The 20409-nt window shown below is 45.8% G+C and overlaps 1 protein-coding gene and 1 long non-coding RNA gene across 3 annotated transcripts; both read left to right on the forward strand.

Moving 5' to 3' along the window:
• slc25a12 (solute carrier family 25 member 12) lies at positions 1-19984 on the forward strand. Of its 2 annotated transcripts, none has more exons than XM_024436171.2 (18): positions 1-232; positions 999-1052; positions 3579-3724; positions 8745-8860; positions 9297-9436; positions 9523-9669; positions 9767-9905; positions 10725-10818; positions 10959-11043; positions 12298-12382; positions 13269-13427; positions 15750-15802; positions 15958-16038; positions 18755-18895; positions 18999-19137; positions 19233-19391; positions 19467-19557; positions 19644-19984. In XM_024436171.2, the coding sequence occupies exons 1-18, from the start codon at positions 221-223 to the stop codon at positions 19861-19863; spliced, it is 2061 nt and encodes a 686-aa protein (XP_024291939.1). In that variant the 5' UTR covers positions 1-220; the 3' UTR covers positions 19864-19984. The 2 variants fall into 2 exon arrangements, with proteins under 2 accessions (XP_024291939.1, XP_024291940.1); XM_024436172.2 differs by lacking the exon at positions 1-232 and adding an exon at positions 248-613.
• On the forward strand, positions 9935-10327 carry LOC112260813. The gene is made up of 2 exons (XR_002955059.1): positions 9935-10013; positions 10059-10327. It is a non-coding gene; the product is annotated as an uncharacterized LOC112260813 (long non-coding RNA).
• Positions 19985-20409: the final 425 nt, after the last annotated feature.

Below are 20409 nucleotides of genomic sequence, written 5' to 3' on the forward strand. Positions count from 1 at the left end.
CTTACATCATCCTTGGAATGCTCGAACCACGACCGCTACAGCTGAAGAGACACACACACACATTTTTAGAACAGAGTCAGAGGGACACGCACTAGACTAGAATAGTGGGGTTGATACAACCGTCTCAGATTAGACCGGAGTTTGCTTTTCAATTCATTTATTTTGAATTCTGCAGTGAAAGCGCCTGCGCCAGCTAACTGTACGTGACGTCAAAACCAACATGGCGGTCAAGGTGACTTCGGCATCGCTTGCTTTACGTTTCAGAAATCGCTTTTAATGTTGTCTGCATGTTTGATCTGTTTTGTATTGGGTATATGACTATATCGTTTAAAGGATTACTTGAGTCTCTTTTTGTCGGGTGTAGGACATTCATTGCTCCGTGCATCACTGCGGTAACGCCCGGTCTCTGGCCTTGAATGAATATCCACTAGGCGGAGTTAGCGATAAGGCTAGCGTCTACATCTGATTAACATTGCGATACTAGCTATTTACGAACTCACAAGATTGTGCAATAATGACATCCGCATCACTCAAGTACCATCGTGTGTCTAAATACCCTCTTATCCGTTCTGTTCTTTGCTGTTTTTAAACCTAACGAGTCATTTGAAGAAGGGTTTGTGTCTTCATCTTTTAAGTAACGTTACTGTAGCTAACTAGCCAGTAGCTAGCTAGTTAGCAGTAGCAGTGTTTCCTGGTCAACTCACCTGCAGTAACAGTTGGTGTCATACTTTGCATTAGCATTCGTTTTGACAATAATTATATGTCTTGTAGGATAGCAGTCTTTCAAGTCCTCTTTGCTTTTGGTATCTTTTCATTTGAAATGTCAAATTACAAGGAGACACACTATCCCAGTGTCAGCTAGCTAGTATTGATTACAAAACCAAACAGCTAGTTAACCGTTTACATTATGTAAATGTAACTAGTCGCTGTGTACTTGTTTTTTCTGCAGAACGAGTCATTTACCTTAACATTTTTATCTTAATCATATTGCTTGGCAGGTGCAATCCACCAAACGGGCAGACCCGAGCGAATTGAAGGTTATCTTTCAGAAGGTAAGAACAACTATTTGTCCTTCAACTTTAGCCTGCCTCAAATAATCACTATGCACAGTTTATATGCAAAGTGACTCACAATCTCAGCTTGGAATCAGCTACCCTCCCTAAATCCTAACCTCCGCCATCAGGAAGATGATGCGAAACGGAGTTCCTTGGGGAAACATCTAGGGTCACAATCCCCCCAGGGTGAACTGAAGTCATGATTTAGCTTGATGGAATCTTGTGGGGAGCTGTGTCACCATGCTCTTTAAAGACCAACCCACACACTTTATGTAGTTCTGTCCTTGAGCTGTTCTTGACTATTAATTTTCAGTATTATTACATGTTTTGTGTGAACCTTAAGAAGAGTAGCTGCAGTTTTTGCAATTCTTGACACACACAAACCAGTGCGCCTGGCACCTAATAACCTGTTCAAAGGCACTTAAATATTTTGTCTTGCCCATTCACTCTTTGAATGACACACATATACACAATGTCTTAAGGCTTACAAATCCTTCTTTAACCTGTCTCCTCTCCTTCTACACTGATTGAAGTGGATATAACAAGTGACATCAATAAGGGATCATAGCTTCCACCTGGTCAGTTAGCAGATGGTACATTAGGCTATACAAAAGGGGTTATACACATTTTACATACTGTATGTCATGTGAGAGTTTAGAGGTCATGTATTAGTCAAAACATTTAGTATTCAGCATTTCTCAGAACCCGCTGAAGCTGTGAGTTCCATGTTGAACATAAATAAGGGCTCTTCTAAAGTGTATTCACAGTTGCACACTGTTGTGCTTGATCCTTCATGGCTCTGTGGATGAAACAGTAGTCAGTGCCTTGTATGGGCTAATAGAGCTACTGAAAACATAACATAAAGCCTAAGATGGCTTAGCTCACAAAGCTGGGGCGACAGCTAGTCCGAGCCGACTAGATGAAAAATTGGTCAGTGTGCCCTTGTGCTAGTTTCTTAACCCTAATTGCTCCTGTCAGTCGCTCTGGATAAGAGTGTCTGCTAAATTACTAAAATGAAAGGTTAGTTAAAGAGACCTTACACAAAATACTTTCTACAAAGTTCTTATTCCTCTAAGAAATCTTTGTAAATAGGCTAGTTCACCTTTAGTTGTTAGTCGGACATGTCAAGTCATATGCATAACTGCGGGTAGGTGTGCTGAGGGTGCTGCAGCACCCCCTGAAAAATCAGAATTAAAAAAATTAACTGTATTAATAAAGTGGTGCACTGTGCCTTTACCAGTATTAGCAGACCAATATAGATGTCTGTTGCACAGCAAAAAATCTTTCAATCTCCGCTTTGGCAAAAAAGGTGGTTGTATAATGAAGAACAGTATCTTGCAGGATTCAATAGTTGGAATTGTAAGAGTTGCTGCTCTGTCCGATTCTCTGTGATTCTGTCATTCTAATGGAATCCAGAAAGAACAAAACCCTGTTCTCAAACATTTACATCAAATTAAATATTTTTCTTGATCAAATAACATGAAAAACAACCACTTTGTACAGCATTAATTTACCATCCTTACAAACCACTTAATGTAAATGTATATTACTGTATTGTACATAGGCTGGTCATCTAGGTTTGTACCTGTAGACTTTCCATCACCATGATGGAAAAACATTTAGTGCATTGAGACATCAAGTGGTTTGTGGTGATGTGGCTCAGTTGGTAGAGCATAGCGCTTGCAATGCTAGGGTTGTGGGTTCGATTCCAATGGGGGGCCAGTGTGAAAATGTATACACCCACTACTGTTATTTGCTCTGGATTAGAGCATCTACTAAAATGTAAAGGAAACTGAAATGTTCATTTTAATGTAGAAAAAGTTGCATTTGCAAAGTATTTCAAGAGACTGGAAAACATTTCAAGGAAGTATTTTTATATTCCATAAGTATTTTCATATTAACTGTTTTGTACAGATAATTATCAAACTCAAGTCACATGCTGGTAAACACTCTCACATTTAGTTTAAATTATTTTCACAAAAGTAGTGCACTGGGCCTTTACTAGTCCTGTGTTAGTGGTCTGATATAGACAGGGGCAAGAAAGAAATCGCAGCACCCCCAAACTACTTCCTGTGGCTATTGTCATACGTAGTTATTTGGAGAGTGATGCTCATTGATTGGGTATATCTTATGTATATAGGCTTTCCAGTTGTTCAGACAGTGTCTACACACAGGGCACAGTTTATACTGGCAGAGTGTGAGGCCTTAACAAAATCAATGCCCTAATCGTGTGTGTCTACCCGAGAAGAAGTAAGAGCGACATTATAGCGTCACATTTAGAACCACCTTAGCGTGCCAGTGTGATGGATGAGAGTTAAGTCAGGAACTCGAACTCCACCTGTATGCATTCTGTCCTAACCCCCCTCAACATGTCAGTGTTTAGCAGGAAACTCAAAATGACGTGATGTGGGTTTCTGTTGTAACCCTTCTAAGCATGACAGAGGAGTCGATAATGCTCAGGGTTATGATTGTTATAACAGTACAAGGAAGGGACCCAGTGTGACTCTGTCATAACCCCTCCAGCATGCCAGTGTGGTGGATGCAGATGGCGAGAAGTTGATGACCCCGGGGGACTTTGTGCAGAAATACCTGGGCCTGCACACACAGATCCATCACAACCCCAAAACTGTCCAGCTCATCGCAGGTGTAGCTGATACCACCAAGGACGGGTAAGGAGCTGCCTACATTCACCCTCTCTCTGTCATCCTCCTCTGTCTATCTTTATTTCGCACACCCTCTCTTCACCAAAAGATGGGTAAAGAGCTGCCTCCCTTCTCTCTCTCTTCTCCTTTTCTGTGGAACAGTTGCTCAATCATCCTGCCTTGTCTCCTTCCCTTTCTATTTCTCTCTCCTGTGTCTCATTTCAATTCAAAGGGCTTTATTTGCATGGGACATATGTTTACATTGCCAAAGCAAATGAAATAGATAATAAGAAATAAAAAATTTACAGTAAACATTACACTCACAAAAGTACCAAAGGTATAGAGACATTTGGAATGTCATATTATGGCTATATGCAGTTTTGTAACAATGTGCAAATAGTTAAAGTACAAAAGGGAAATACATATGGGTTCTATTTACAATGGTGTTTGTTATTCACTGGTTGCCCTTTTCTTGTGGCAACAGGTCATAAATCTTGAATTTGTTTTGAGAGCCAGGTCTGCCTACAGTGGCCTCTCAATAATAAGGCTATGCTCACTGAGTCTGTACACTGAGTTTGTGTACTCTCTGTTTTGTGCCAAATAGCATTGTAGTTTACTCAGTTTTTCTATTTTTTCCCCCCAATGGGTCAAGTAATTATTTGGCAGCGATTACAGCCTCGAGTCTTCTTCGGTATGACGCTACAAGCTTGGCACTAGAGGTCGACCGATTATGATTTTTCAACACCGATACCAATTATTGGAGGGCCAAAAAAAATCGGGATCGGCCGATCCCGATTAAAAATTTAATAATGACAATTACAACAATAGTGAATGAACACTTATTTTAACTTTATATAATACATCAATAAAAATCAATTTAGCCTCAAATAATAATGAAACATATTCAATTTGGTATAAATAATGCAAAAACAAAGTGTTGGAGAAGTAAAAGTACAATATGTGCCATGTAAAAAAGCTAGCATTTGAGTTCCTTGCTCAAAACATGAGAACATATGAAAGTTGGTGGTTCCTTTTAACATGAGACTTCAATATTCCAAGGTAAGAAGTTTTAATTTAATATAGTATTTATAAGAATATTTCTCTCTCTACCATTTGTTTCCGTCCCTCTCCTCGCCCCTACCTGGGCTCGAACCAGGAACACATTGACAACAGCCACACTCGAAGCAGCGTTACCCATCGCTCCACAAAAGCCGCGGCCCTTGCAGAGCAAGAGGAATAACTACTCCAAGTCTCAGAGCGATTGACGTTTGAAACGCTGTTAGCGCACACCCAGCTAACTAGCTAGCCATTTCACATTGGTTACACCAGCCATTAGGCTGATGGGCTTGAAGTCATAAACAGTGCTGTGCTTGCGAAGAGCTGCTGGCAAAACGCACGAAAGTGCTGTTTGAATGAATGCTTACGAGCCTGCTGCTGCAGACAGATGTCAAATGTCAGCAGACATTTGACTTCAGATTCTAGTTAGGGCGATCAAGTTCTCATTTACAACGGCGACCTGGCCAAGATAAAGCAAAGCAGTGCGACACAAACAACACAGTTACACATGGAATAAACAAACATACAGTCAATAATACAATAGAGAAACGGTCTATATACAGTGTTTGCAAATGAGGTAAGGCAATAAATAGGCCATTGTGGCAAAATAATACAATTTAGCAATTAAACACTGGAGAGATTGATGTGCAGAAGTTGAATGTGCAAGTAGAGATACTGTGAAGCAAAACAATTATAATAACAGTATGGTGATGAGGTCGTTGGATAGGCTATTTACAGGTGCAGTGATCTGTGAGCTGCTCTGACAGCTGGTGCTTAAAGCTAGTGAGGGAGATATGAGTCTCCAGCTTCAGTGATTTATTTTTTGCATTTTCGTTCGTCATTGGCAGCAGAGAACTAGAAGGTGAGGCGTCCAAAGGTAGAATTGGCTTTGGGGGTGACCAGTGAAATTTACCTGCTGGAGCGCGTGCTACGGGTGGGTGCTGCTATGGTGACCAGTGAGCTGAGATAAGGCGGGGCTTTACATAGCAAAGACTTAGAGATGACCTGGAGCCAGTGGGTTTGGCAACGACTATGAAGCAAGGACCAGCCAACGAGAGCATACAGGTTGCAGTGGTGGGTAGTATATGAGGCTTTGGTGACAAAACAGATGGCACTGTGATAGACTGCATCCAATTTGCTGAGTAGAGTGTTGGCGGCTATTTTGTAAATTACATTGCTGAAGTCACAGATTGGCAGGAAAGTCGGTTTTTCAAGGGTATGTTTGGCAGCATGAGTGAAGGATGCTTTGTTGTGAAATAGGAAGCCGATGATAGATTTAATTTTGGATTGGAGATGCTTAATGTTGGTCTGGAAGGAGAGTTCACAGTCTAACCAGACACCTAGGTATTTGTAGTTGTCCACATATTCTAAGTCAGAACCGTTCAGAGTAGTGATGCTGGACGGACAGGCAGGTGCGGGCAGCGATCGGTTGAAGAAAATGCATTTAGTTTTACTTTCATTTAAGAGCAGTTGGAGGCCACGGAAGGAGAGTTGTATGGCATTGAAGCTCGTCTGGAGGTTAGTTAACAGTGTCCAAAGAAGGGCCAGAAGTATACAGAATGGTGTCGTCTGCGTAGAGGTGGATCAGAGAACCACCAGCAGCATGAGCAGCATCTCACTGTCTCGTCTCTGTCAGCCCCAAGTCTAATCATGTCCAAGTTGCCTGACAACACGTGCACAGAGGTTATCCACCAATCACAACCCTAGACAGCCTTTCACAAATCGTAACCACACCGGAGAAGTGTAGCGGCGGTAAGAGTTCCACCAAACCAAGTGAGGAAGCCAGCTCAGCCTCTCGTGAAGCTGAAATCATCCCAAAAAGGGCAGCAATGTTTTTTCAGACATATGGAAATGGTTTGGGTTTAAGGGGTCTGATGTTCAGCAAACAAATGTCCTGTGCAAAATGTGTCGAAAGACAATTGCTACAAAAAGCAGAAGTACAACAAACCCTTTACATCAGGAATTGGAGGAATGCGTGAGACTATGCCGATTCCAGTCGCCCAATTCCCAAAACGTCTGCTAAAAGACCAACTTTCATACCCAAATTAGTTCCCCTTTATGACAAGAAAAATTTGAGATAACGGATGCAGTGGCCTATTTTATAGCGAAAGATATGGTTCCAATCTTTACAGTAGAAATGCCAGGCTTTAAAAAGCTGCTAGGTACAATTAACCACAAATATCAGCTACCAAGCCGCAAGTGTTTCTCGGAGGCCAGGTGCTGCAGACTGTTCTAGTGCCCTCGCCAATTCATTGATATATATGTTGAAGAGGGTGGGGCTAAAGCTGCATCCCTGTCTCACCCCACGACCCTGTGGGAAGAAATGTTTGTGTTTGTGTACATGAATTTTATTATGTTTTATGTTTTTCCCCCAACACCAGTTTCCATAAATTTTGAATAGCAGATCCTCATGCCAAATTGAGTCATAAGCATTTATGTCAACTGAGCATGATAAGACTTTGCCTTTGTTTTGGTTTGTTTGTCAATTAGGGTGTACAGGGTGAATATTTGTTCTGTCGTACGGTAATTTGGTAAGAAGCCCATTTTTGACATTTGATCAGTACATTGTTTTCACTGACAATGTACAAGTCTGCTGTTAATGATAATGCAGAGGGTTTTCCCAAGGTTGATGTTGACACACATCCCACGGTAGTAATTGGGGTCAAATTTGCCTCCACTTTTGTGGCTTGGGGTGATCAGTCCTTGGTTCCAAATATTGGAGAATATGCCAGAGCCGAGGATGATATTAAAGAGTTTAAGTACAGCCAATTTGAACTTGTGGGGTGAATATTTTATCATTTCATTTAGGTGTCACGAACCTCGCTGAAGAGGGTGCCTCTTCCTGTTCGGGAGAGGCTCGGCGGTCGTCGTCACCGGCCTATTAGCTGCCATCGATTCCTTTTTCCGTTTGTGTTGGTTATTGGTTAATTGGGTATACCTGTTTTGTATTAGGGTTTGTTTGTAGGGTATTTAAGGGCACTAGGCCCACTGGGTATTTGTGCAGGCTTGTTAATTGTTACTCTATGTTTGATGGTGTGATTTGTTTTCATATCTTTATTCTCCGGTCTATTTTGTCCTGTTGTTTTGGACTGGCAACTTATATACGCCCTGTGTGTTGGCGTGATCGTTTTGGTTGCACCGGTGAAATAAATTTGATAAATGACAGAACCCTGCTCTCTGCGCCTGATTCCACCCACCACTCATAGTTATTTGTAACATCGTGGGGGACTATTTGCATTTGGCCAAGACTCCTTTTTAAAAAAAGAAAAATGTAATTACATTTTTTTTAAGGCCTTCTTTGTTTTGTCTATGAACATCCCCCCGACACACCCATTCATTACCCCCACTCCTCCACTGTGAGGTAATACAGAATATTGCAAATCCTCTAATGTTGATGACTGGGTTCTTTCTTGTCAATTGTTTCTATGAAGTTGTTTAAATTGCTCAGCCATTACTATTGTATGCGGTATTAATGTTTGGATTACCCCTGTGCTGTGACGTGTGTGTGTTAGCCAGTGGAGAGAGAAGATATCTGGCAAACAGGCTACCCTCTCTTCGGCTGATGTGTGCCTGGTAGCAGTACTCCATCTATCCTACTCTTTTCCTTTCAGCAGGGTTAATACCTGCCTAATATTTATCTTTACCCCTCTCTTACAATACCGCTACACAGACACAAGCAGTTTCCAGGTAGCCTAGCGTCAGGTAGCCTAGAAGTTAGTGTTGGGTCAGTAACCAAAAGTTACTGGTTCAAATACCAAAGCCAACAAGGTAAAAAAAAAATCTAGCTGTGCCCTTGAGCAAAGCACTTTACCCTAATATTCCCCAGGGGGCAGGCACACTAGTATTATGTCTGACCCTGTAAAACAACACATTTCACTGCACCTATCTGATGTACAGTAGTTCCAGTCAAAAAATTTTACACACCAATTCTTTCAAGGGTAGTTCTTTATTTGTACTATTTTCTTTCTCTCTTTCCACAAAACACACACAGGCTGATCTCGTTCCAGGAGTTCTTAGCATTTGAGTCGGTGCTGTGTGTTCCGGATGCCCTCTTCATCGTAGCCTTCCAGCTGTTTGACAAGACTGGCACTGGAGACATCTCTTTTGGTACGTTACTGTGTGTACATGCTTTCGTCAACTGTTCCCATGGTTTCAGCCCAGAAAATGTTGCAATAATTTAATTGTTAAATGGGATTACGATTTAGCACACTATTACGTTCTCTCTAAATCACTCTCACACACTTTTTAGTGCTTGAGAGGGGGTGTGTGTGCCTGGCATGCCTTGTAAAAATTGTTAGTATACTCACTCAGCCTAAAGGTTACTGTAATTCTAAATCTGATGAATCTGGCATAGAATTAGAATGAGTAGAACAGATTGTCCCTGTGTTCACAGAAAGAAACAGATTTCTGAGATGTGAAGACATTTTAAAATGGTACACCCAATATGGCCGCCTTTTCTCCCAACACATTGCATTCGATGGCAAGCCCATTCTACTCATTCCAATTCTATGGTTCTCTCTCACTTTATCCTCCCCTTTACCAGAGAATGTGCGGGACATCTTCAGCCAGACCACAGTGCACCACCACATCCCCTTTAACTGGGACTGTGAGTTCATCCGCCTGCACTTTGGACACGATCGCAAAAAACGCCTTAGCTACCTCGAGTTCACCCAGTTCCTACAGGTACACACACACACAGACACAGACACACACACACACAGACACACAGACACACAGACACAGACACACACAGTCTTCTTTGTCTACAGGAGTTACAGTTGGAACATGCGCGCCAGGCCTTTGCCCAGAAGGACAAGAACAAAAGCGGCACAATCTCTGCCATGGACTTTAGTGACATCATGGCCACTATCCGACACCACGTGCTCACACCGTTTGTGGAGGAAAACCTGGTTTCGGTAAGAGCGTGTGTGTACTGTAAATGTGATGGTGTGTTGGGGAGGTCAGGGGGAGGCCTGGCTGTTCTGACCCTCCTCTGTGTGATTGTTCTCCCAGGCTGCGGGGGGCAGCACCTCTCACATGGTCAGCTTCTCCTACTTCAACGCATTTAACTCTCTCTTAAACAACATGGAGCTGATCCGCAAGATCTACAGCACACTGGCCGGTAGCCGCAAGGATACACTGGTCACTAAAGGTAACACACTGGTCACTAGAGGGAACACACTGGTCACTAGAGGTAACACACTGGCCGGTAGCCGCAAGGATACACTGGTCACTAAAGGTAACACACTGGTCACTAGAGGTAACACACTGGCCGGTAGCCGCAAGGATACACTGGTCACTAGAGGTAACACACTGGTCACTAGAGGTAACACACTGGTCACTAGATTGTAACACACTGGTCACTAGATTGTAACACACTGGTCACTAGATTGTAACACACTGGTCACTAGATTGGAACACACGTATTCCCATCCATACCAATCGTATACCCTTCCACACACACTGTACTGTACCGACACACCAGGGTTCTCCCCAAAGAATGCGAGAGGCACTGCTCCACCTTTGTGGACTGGCTGCTCCACTATGTAATAAAACAAATAAAAAATTAACTACTTCTATTTAATCTTCGTTTTTTTGTTGTGCTTTTCTCATAAGTCACTTTTTTGCTCTAGATTGCGGGAAATGGCAGTTGTTAAACGCCCAAATCTCTGAGTCCAAAGGGGGGCACTACCACCCTCTGGGTCTCCTCCCCGGCCGTACTCAGCAGAATCACTTTGTTAAAAAATCCTGGGGAGTACCCTGTTCCGGACATGTGAGAGGAGTAGTGGGATCACCCTTCCCAGTCATCTGTTAGCTACCAGCAGAGGAACTGTCATGTTGAAGAGTCTTGGAGAGCTCTCTCAATCTCTATGTAGTATGTCTGTGTTATGCAGACTTGTTAACCATCTCTTTTTCTCTATCACACTGTTTCTCTTCCCCTCTTCCTCCCTCTTGATCTCCCTCTCTCTAGAGGAGTTTATCTTTGCTGCTAACAAGTTTGGCCAGATCTCTCCCATGGAGATCGACATCCTGTACCAGTTATCAGGCCTGCACTCCCACTCTGGGTAAACACATGCATGAGTATTGCTCTTCAGCCTTGCACTGTATGCATAATATGTGTGTGCCTTACACAACCATACCTGTTCAGAATGCTGGGGCAAGCTTATTGAATACTGTCTGGTAATGGTGCTGTGTTTTGCCTCAGACGTCTGAACGTTTCTGACATTGAGAGGATAGCCCCACTGGAGGAGGGAGCGCTGCCCTATCACCTGGCTGAGATACAGAAACAGGTAAGAGACCTGTCTGTGTGTGCTAGTGTCTGTGTGTGCGCCAGTGTCTGTGTGTGCGCACGCCAGTGTCTGTGTGTGCGCACGCCAGTGTCTGTGTGTGCGCGCGCCAGTGTCTGTGTGTGCGCGCGCCAGTGTCTGTGTGTGCGCGCGCCAGTGTCTGAGTGTGCGCGTGCGTGGGTGGGTGTGCTTGTGTGTGCGCTCAAGTAAATGAGCATGCATGACCTCGCCTTCTGTACTGACCGCGCCTTCTGGATGATAGTGGGGTGAACAGGCAGTGGCTCGGGTGGTTGTTGTCCTTGATGACCTTTATGGCCTTCCTGTGACATTGGGTGGTGTAGGCATCCTGGAGAGCAGGTAGTTTGCCCCCGGCGATGCGTTGTGCAGACCTCACTACCCTCTTGAGAGCCTTACGGTTGTGGGCGGAGCAGTTGCCGTACCTGGCGGTGATACAGCCCGACAAGATGCTCTCGATTGTGCATCTGTAAAAGTTTGAGTGGTGACAATCCAAATTTCTTCAGCCTCCTGAGGTTGAAGAGGCGCTGTTGCGCCTTCAACACACTGTCTGTCTGCGTGGACCATTTCAGTTTGTCCGTGATGTTTACGCAGAGGAACTTAAAACTTTCCATCTTCTCCCCAGTGTTGAGGATCAGCGGGGTGGAGATGTTGTTTCCTACCCTCACCACCTGGGGGCGTCTCGTCAGAGTCCAGGACACAGTTGCACAGGGCAGGATCGAGACCCAGGTTCTTAAGCTTAATGGCGAGTTTGGAGGGAACTATGGTGTTAAATGCTGAGCTGTAGTCTGAACAGCATTCTTACATAGAAGTTTTTTAGTTTGTATGGGAGCAGGACATCGGGGTCTGCGACTGGGCTGGTTTTCTTTTGTAGTCTGTGATTGACTGCAGACCCTGCCACATACCTCTCGTGTCTGGGCTGTTGAATTGCAACTCTACTTTGTCTCTATACTGACGCTTAGCTTGTTTGATTGCCTTGCGGAGGGAATAGCTACACTGTTTGTATTCGGTGATGTTTCCGGTCACCTTGCCCTGATTAAAAGCAGTGGTTCACTCTTTCAGTTTGTGTGTGCTGGTGTGTGTGTGTGTGCTAGTTTGTTTGTGTGTGTGTGTGCTAGTGTGGGTGGGTGTGCTAGTGTGTGTGTGTGGGTGGGTGTGATAGTGTGTGCGCGCACTGGTGTGTGTGTGTGCGCTCAAGTAAATGAGCATGCATGCTCTCTCTCTCTCCCTGTCCCTCTATAGCAGAGCCAGGGTGATGGTTCCAGGTCAGTGTTGCTGCAGGTTGCAGAGTCAGCCTACCGTTTCAGCTTGGGCTCAATTGCTGGAGGTAAGGGACTGGGGAGGGGTAAGGGAGTGGTGATGCAGTAAGGGAGTGGTGATGCAGTAAGGGCCTGGGGATGCAGTAAGGGCCTGGGGATGCAGTAAGGGCCTGGGGATGCAGTAAGGGCCTGGGGATGCAGTAAGGGCCTGGGGATGCAGTAAGGGCCTGGGGATGCAGTAAGGGCCTGGGGATGCAGTAAGGGCCTGGGGATGCAGTAAGGGCCTGGGGATGCAGTAAGGGCCTGGGGAGGGGGGGATGCAGTAAGGGGGGTGAGGTAAGGGATGGGGGTAAGGTTTCAGGTAAGGGATAGTACATTTGAAATATTTCCAGTTTCAATAGCACACTTAGAAGCTCATTTGAGATGGTTCAAATCTTCTGTGTATGTCGACAGACATGTTTAACTATAGAATAATTTAACTATAGCATATTAAACGGAACAGAAGTTCTCCCAACTGGGGACATTTTGACTATTTCTAGGCAGTTTAGGGTTTAAATTAGGGGGCCTCCCAAGTGGTGCAGTGGTCTAAGGCACTGCATAGTAGTGCTAGGTGCGTCACTACAGACCCGTGTTCAATCACGGGCTGTATCACAACCGGACGTGATCGGGAGTCCCATAGGGCAGCGTACAATTGGCCCAGCTTCGTGGGGGTTTGGCAAGGGTTTTGCCGGGGGGCTTTACTTGGCTCATCGAGCTCTTGTGGCAGGCCGGCAATGAGACGAGATCGGAAAAGGGGGTAAAATACAACAAACCAAAAATAAAAACAATTAGGCTTGCTTGTTGAAGGTTAGGTTTAGGGTTAAGGTTAGGTTTCGGGGTTAGCGAAAATAGGATTTAGAATAGGAATCAACTGTGTCCTCACAAGGTTAGTAAAACAAGACTGTGTGTGTGTAGCTACGGGAGCCACGGCGGTGTATCCTATAGACCTGGTTAAGACCAGGATGCAGAACCAGAGGAGTACAGGCTCGTTCGTAGGAGAACTGATGTACAAGAACAGCTTTGACTGTGCCAAGAAGGTGCTGCGCTATGAAGGCTTCTTCGGCTTCTACAGAGGTACGGACAGACACCTCTTCCCCTCATGGCTGCTCTCCTGATCGCTCTTCATCCCCTCATGGCTGCTCTCCTGATCGCTCTTCTTCCCCTCATGGCTGCTCTCCTGATCGCTCTTCATCCCCTCATGGCTGCTCTCCTGATCGCTCTTCTTCCCCTCATGGCTGCTCTCCTGATCGCTCTTCATCCCCTCATGGCTGCTCTCCTGATCGCTCTTCTTCCCCTCATGGCTGCTCTCCTGATCGCTCTTCATCCCCTCATGGCTGCTCTCCTGATCGCTCTTCTTCCCCTCATGGCTGCTCTCCTGATCGCTCTTCTTCCCCTCATGGCTGCTCTCCTGATCGCTCTTCTTCCCCTCATGGCTGCTCTCCTGATCGCTCTTCTTCCCCTCATGGCTGCTCTCCTGATCGCTCTTCTTCCCCTCATGGCTGCTCTCCTGATCGCTCTTCTTCCCCTCATGGCTGCTCTCCTGATCGCTCTTCTTCCCCTCATGGCTGCTCTCCTGATCGCTCTTCTTCCCCTCATGGCTGCTCTCCTGATCGCTCTTCTTCCCCTCATGGCTGCTCTCCTGATCGCTCTTCTTCCCCTCATGGCTGCTCTCCTGATCGCTCTTCTTCCCCTCATGGCTGCTGTTTTCCCCTCTATCCATCTCTTCTGCTCTTTATCTCTCTTTCTATCCCTGTCTCCTCCACTCTTTTCTCCTGTTCCACATTTTTCATATCCTGCTCTTCTTTTACCTACACTCAGCAAAAAAAGAAATGTCCTCTAACTGTCAACTGTTTATTTTCAGCAAACTTAACATGTGTAAATATTTGTATGAACATCACAAGATTCAAATACTAAGACATAAACTGAACAAGTTCCACAGACATGTGACTAACAGAAATTGAATGTGTCCCTGAACAAAGGGGGGGGTCAAAATCAAAAGTAACAGTCAGTATCTGGGTTGGCCACCAGCTGCATTAAGTACTGCAGTGTATCTCCTCCTCATGTACTGCACCAGATTTGCCAGTTCTTGCTGTGCGATGTTACTCCACTCTTCCATCAAGGCACCTGCAAGTTCCTGGATATTTCTGGGGGGAATGCCCCCCCCCCCGCACAGAACGAGCAGTATGGCTGGTGGCATTGTCATGCTGGAAGGTCCTGTCAGGATAAGCCTGCAGGAAGGGTACCACATGAGGGAGGAGGATGTCTTCCCTGTAACACACAGCGTTGAGATTGCCTGCAATGACAACAAGCTCAGTCCGATGATGCTGTGACACAGACCCTCCACCTCCAAATCGATCCCGCTCCAGAGTACAGGCCTCGGTGTAACGCTCATTCCTTCGACGATAAACGCGAATCCGACCATCACCCCTCGTGAGACAAAACTGCGACTCATCAGTGAAGAGCACTTTTTCCCAGTCCTGTCTGGTCCAGCAACGGTGGGTTTGTGCCCATAGGCGACGCTGTTGCAGGTGATGTTGTAAGGCACGCGCTGACCAGACAGGCCTTCAAGACCTCAGTCCAGCCTCTGTCAGCCTATTGTGGACAGTCTGAGTACTGATTGTGCGTTCCTGGTGTAACTCGGGCAGTTGTTGTTGCCATCCTGTGTACCTGTCCCGCAGGTGTGATGTTCAGATGTACCGATCCTGTGTAGGTGTTACACGTGGTCTGCCACTGCAAGGACGATCAGCTGTCCGTCCTGTCTCCCTGTGGCGCTGTCTTAGGCATCTCACAGTACAGGCATTGCAATTTATTGCCCTGGCCACATCTGCAGTCCTCATGCCTCCTTGCAGCATGCCTAAGGCACATTCACGCAGATGAGCAGGGACCCTGGGCATATTTCTTTTGGTGTTTTTCAGAGTCAGTAGAAAGGCCTCTTTAGTGACCTTAATTGCCTACCGACTGTAAGCTGTTAGTGGTTTAACGACTGTTCCACGGGTGCATGTTCATTAATTGTTTATAGTTTATCCCAAGAATGGGAAAAAGTGTTTAAACCCTTTACAATGAACATCTGTTAAGTTATTTGTATTTTTACAAATTCTCCTGAAAAAGGGACGTTTCTTTTTTTGCTGAGTTTATTTTCACTGCTCTCCTCCTTCTGCTCTAACTTCTGTTAATGGGAAAAGGACTGAAGGCTCCCATCTAGTGTTGGCTCACCCACACTGCAACACTAAACCTGCATCCATCCATTCACTTCTTCCTTGGTCCTTTTAATTCTTCCCTTTCCTTCATTCTCATCCCTGCACTCTTCTCCCTTCTCTCCTTCTACCCTGAGAAACTAGTCATCGTGAGATGTGGTTCATGTCATGTGTGGACTCAATCTCCCATGCTGCTCTCCAGGTCTTCTTCCCCAGCTCATAGGCGTGGCTCCAGAGAAGGCCATCAAACTCACAGTGAGTCAAACTCCTCTCCCTCCTGTTCACTCAGCCAATCACTATGGAGATGAATCCTTAATTAACACTAAATTCTTTCTAAGAGGTTCCTGACAATTCCCTCTGTAGTATCTCTGCTGATTTCCCCTCTCTCTCTACCCCCTCTCTCCCTGTAGGTGAATGACTTTGTGAGAGATAAGTTCACCGGTAAAGGCGACACCATTCCCTTTGCTGCGGAGGTGCTGGCTGGAGCCTGTGTGAGTAAGACTGGTCAATCAAATGTATTTATAAAGCCCTTTTTACATCAGCTGATGTCACAGAAGTGCTGTACAGAAACCCATCCTAAAACCCAAAACAGCAAGCAATGCAGAAGCACAGTGGCTAGGAACATCTCCCTAGAAAGGCCAGAACCTAGAGAGAAAGCAGGCTATGAGGGGTGGCCAGTCCTCTTCTGGCTGTGCCGGATGGAGATTATAACAGAACATGGCCAAGATGTTCAAATGTACATAGATGACCAGCAGGGTCAGATAATAATAATCACAGTGGTTGTGGAGGGTGCAACAGGTCAGCACCTCAGGAGTAAATGTCAGCTGGCTTTTCATAGCCGATCATTCAGAGTTAGAGACAGCAGGTGCGGTAGAGAGAGAGTCCAAAACAGCAGGTCTGGGACAAGGTGGCACGTCCAGTGAACAGTTCAGGGTTCCATAGCCGCAAGCAGAACAGTTGAAACTGGAGCAGCAGCATGACCAGGTGGACTGGGGAGAGCAAGGAGTCTTCAGGCCAGGTAGTCCTGAGGCATGGTCCTAGGGCTCAGGTCCTCAGAGGAGAGAGAGAATTAGAAGGAGCATACTTAAATTCACACAGGACACTGGATAAGACAGGAGAAATACACCAGATATAACAGACTGACCCTAGCCCCCCGACGCAAACTATTGCAGCATAAATACTGGAGGCTGAGACGGGAGAGATCGGGAGACACTGTGGCCCTGTCCGACGATACCCCCCGGACAGGGCCAAACGGGCAGGACACCACTAGAGGGACATCTTCAACCACCAACCTACTACGCTGAGACAAGGCCGAGTATAGCCCACGAAGATCTCCACCACATTCTAGGGACAGTAAGGAGGCCTGTGTCTTGTAGAGGTCGACCGATTAATCGGAATGGCCGATTAATTAGGGCCGATTTCAAGTTTTCATAACAATCGGAAATCGGTATTTTTGGACACTGCTGTTTTGAACACATTCTTACTTTCAATGGCTGCCTAGGAACAGTGGGTTAACTGCAAGGTAAAAAAAAAGGGATTGATGTTCATGGTTAGGTACACATTGGAGCAACGATACGCACCGCATCGATTATATGCAACGCAGGACACACTAGATAAACTAGTAATATCATCAACCCTGTGTAGTTAACTAGTGATTATGATTGATTGATTGATTGTTTTTTATAAGATAAGTTTAATGCTAGCTAGCAACTTAACTTGGATTACTGCATTCGCGTAACAGGCAGTCTCCTCGTGGAGTGCAATGAGAGGCAGGTGGTTAGAGCGTTGGACTAGTTAACTGTACGTTTGCAAGATTGAATCACCCGAGCTGACAAGGTGAAAATCTGTCGTTCTGCCCCTGGACGGGGCAGTTAACCCACTGTTCCTAGGCCGTAATTGAAAATAAGAATGTGTTATTAACTGACTTGCCTAGTTAAATAAAGATTAAATAAAGGTGTAAAAAAAAAAATATATATATATATATATATACAGTGCCTTGCGAAAGTATTCGGCCCCCTTGAACTTTGCGACCTTTTGCCACATTTCAGGCTTCAAACATAAAGATATAAAACTGTATTTTTTTGTGAAGAATCAACAAGTGGGACACAGTCATGAAGTGGAACGACATTTATTGGATATCTCAAACTTTTTTAACAAATCAAAAACTGAAAAATTGGGCGTGCAAAATTATTCCGACCCTTTACTTTCAGTACAGCAAACTCTCTCCAGAAGTTCAGTGAGGATCTCTGAATGATCCAATGTTGACTTAAATGACTAATGATGATGAATAGAATCCACCTGTGTGTAATCAAGTCTCCGTATAAATGCACCTGCACTGTGATAGTCTCAGAGGTCCGTTAAAAGCGCAGAGAGCATCATGAAGAACAAGGAACACACCAGGCAGGTCCGAGATACTGTTGTGAAGAAGTTTAAAGCCGGATTTGGATACAAAATGATTTCCCAAGCTTTAAACATCCCAAGGAGCACTGTGCAAGCGATAATATTGAAATGGTGACCTCTGACTATTTCACCCTAACATCGTTGGTGCCGACGTGGATAATAATATCTCTGTACTCTCTACACTCGTCAGTTTTAGCCTTAGCCAGCACCATCTTCAGATTAGCCTTAACGTCGGTAGCCCTGCCCCCCGGTAAACAGTGTATGATTACTGGATTATTCTTTTTAAGTCTAATACTGCGGGTAATGGAGTCGCCAATGACTAGAGTTTTCAATTTGTCAGAGCTAATGGTGGGGGGCTTCGGTGTCTCAGACCCTGTAACGGATAGAGGAGACTCTGACTCGTTGCTTAAAGGGGAGAACCGATTGAAAGTTTCTGTCGGCTGAATGAGCTACACCGGTTGAGCATTCCTACAGAATTTCCCTCCAGAAGCCATGAGAAAGTTGTCTGGTTGCGGGGACTGTGCGAGGGGATTTCTACTACTATCTGTACTTACTGGTGGCACAGATTCTGTTTCATCCTTTCCTACACATAAATGACCCGTGCCTAACGATTGCGTCTGAAGCTGGGTTTGCAGCATGAAACGTTAGCAACAAACCGCACAGCAGCACATAAACAAGTCTGTTCCATCTCACTCAAACTTCCCAACCCTAAACCCCGCTCATTCTATTCCACCTAATCCTACTTAAATGGGAGGCTGTGGTAGCAACCCTCCCTTCCTCATGTCCCCTATGTCTCTCTCTCCGCAGGCAGGGGGTTCCCAGGTGGTCTTTACTAACCCGCTGGAGATAGTCAAGATCAGATTGCAGGTGGCAGGAGAGATCACCACAGGACCTAGAATCAGCGCCCTCAGTGTCATCCGAGACCTCGGCTTGTTCGGCCTCTACAAGGTGTGTGTTTGACCATTTACGTCTGGTGGCAATTGTGCTTGTATTTTGAGAAACAAAGGCCTTTTGATTGAAAATGTCTGTCACTTACCCTTTGTGTATGTAGGGTGCTAAAGCGTGTTTCTTGAGAGACATCCCTTTCTCAGCCATCTTCTTCCCAGTGTACGCCCACACCAAGGCTCAGTTCGCCGACGAGCAGGGAAGACTGGGCGCATTACAGCTGTTAGCTGCTGGAGCCATCGGCGGTACACATACACCTACCGAGCGATGCAATTCCATTTTATTTGACTGTCAAAAACAGTCATAGCCACAGGTGATACCCTTTGACTCCATTTCCCAGGTATCCCTGCTGCCTCCCTGGTGACGCCTGCTGATGTCATCAAGACGCGCCTGCAGGTAGCAGCGAGGGCGGGACAGACCACCTACACTGGAGTCACGGACTGCTTCAGGAAAATCATGCACGAGGAGGGATTCAGAGCACTGTGGAAGGGAGCTGGAGGTGTGTGTGTGTGTGTGTGTGTGTGTGTGTGTGTGTGTGGAAATGGGAATTTGCTTACTCTGTCTCTCTCCCCAGCTCGTATGTGTCGATCCTCTCCTCAGTTTGGGGTGACTCTGGTGACCTATGAGCTTCTACAGCGGTGGTTAAATGTGGACTTCGGAGGGCAGTAAGTACACACACACACACTCTCCCCACTGTTATAACGCAAGTTATCATACAATGTCTCCCATTTCCCTATCTTTCTCTCTCCAGTCGTCCGTCAGGGTCTGAGCCCACTCCTAAGTCTCGTATCTCGGAGCTTCCTCCGGTCAGTGCTGACCACGTGGGCGGTTACCGTCTGGCTACGGCCACCTTCGCTGGCGTGGAGAACAAGTTTGGCCTCCACCTGCCCAAGTTCAAGTCCTCTGGAGTGGTCTCCATTCACCATGATACCCCTTCTGCCTCCACTCAAGAGGAGGCTGCTGCCCCCTAAAGACTGGGCCTTTAACTACCTGCCCACTCCACTAGGGAGTATACACTTAGACACACACTCCCAGGGGCCATGCAAAATAAATACATACTAATACACACACACTGTTTGTAGGGCCATTTAACCAGAAATACACACACACTCCCAGGGTCCATGTAACCAGACATACACACTGCTCCCCACTCCTCCCAGGGACTAATTCAGTGCTCTCTCTCCCTGGTCCTGGAGAGCTGACTGTAGGTCAGTAGTTAAAGCTCAGTCAGTAACCTGAACACTGCATTGTGTTGTACTGTGTTGTATCTCCAGTGGCTGCATGCTCCTCTTCTCTCATCCCTTTTTTCATCTGAAACATGTATTTGAAAAGGAGCCTCGTCTCCCCTCCACATTCCGGTGCCCCCCCACACACACACACACATTCCGGTGCCCCCCCACACACACACACATTCCGGTGCCCCCCCCACACACACACACATTCCGGTGCCCCCCACACACACATTCCGTGCCCCCCACACACACACATTCCGGTGCCCCCCACACACACACATTCCG

The sequence above is a fragment of the Oncorhynchus tshawytscha genome, linkage group LG10 (genome assembly GCF_018296145.1).
Source record: "Oncorhynchus tshawytscha isolate Ot180627B linkage group LG10, Otsh_v2.0, whole genome shotgun sequence".
In the NCBI taxonomy this organism is placed as follows: domain Eukaryota; kingdom Metazoa; phylum Chordata; class Actinopteri; order Salmoniformes; family Salmonidae; genus Oncorhynchus; species Oncorhynchus tshawytscha.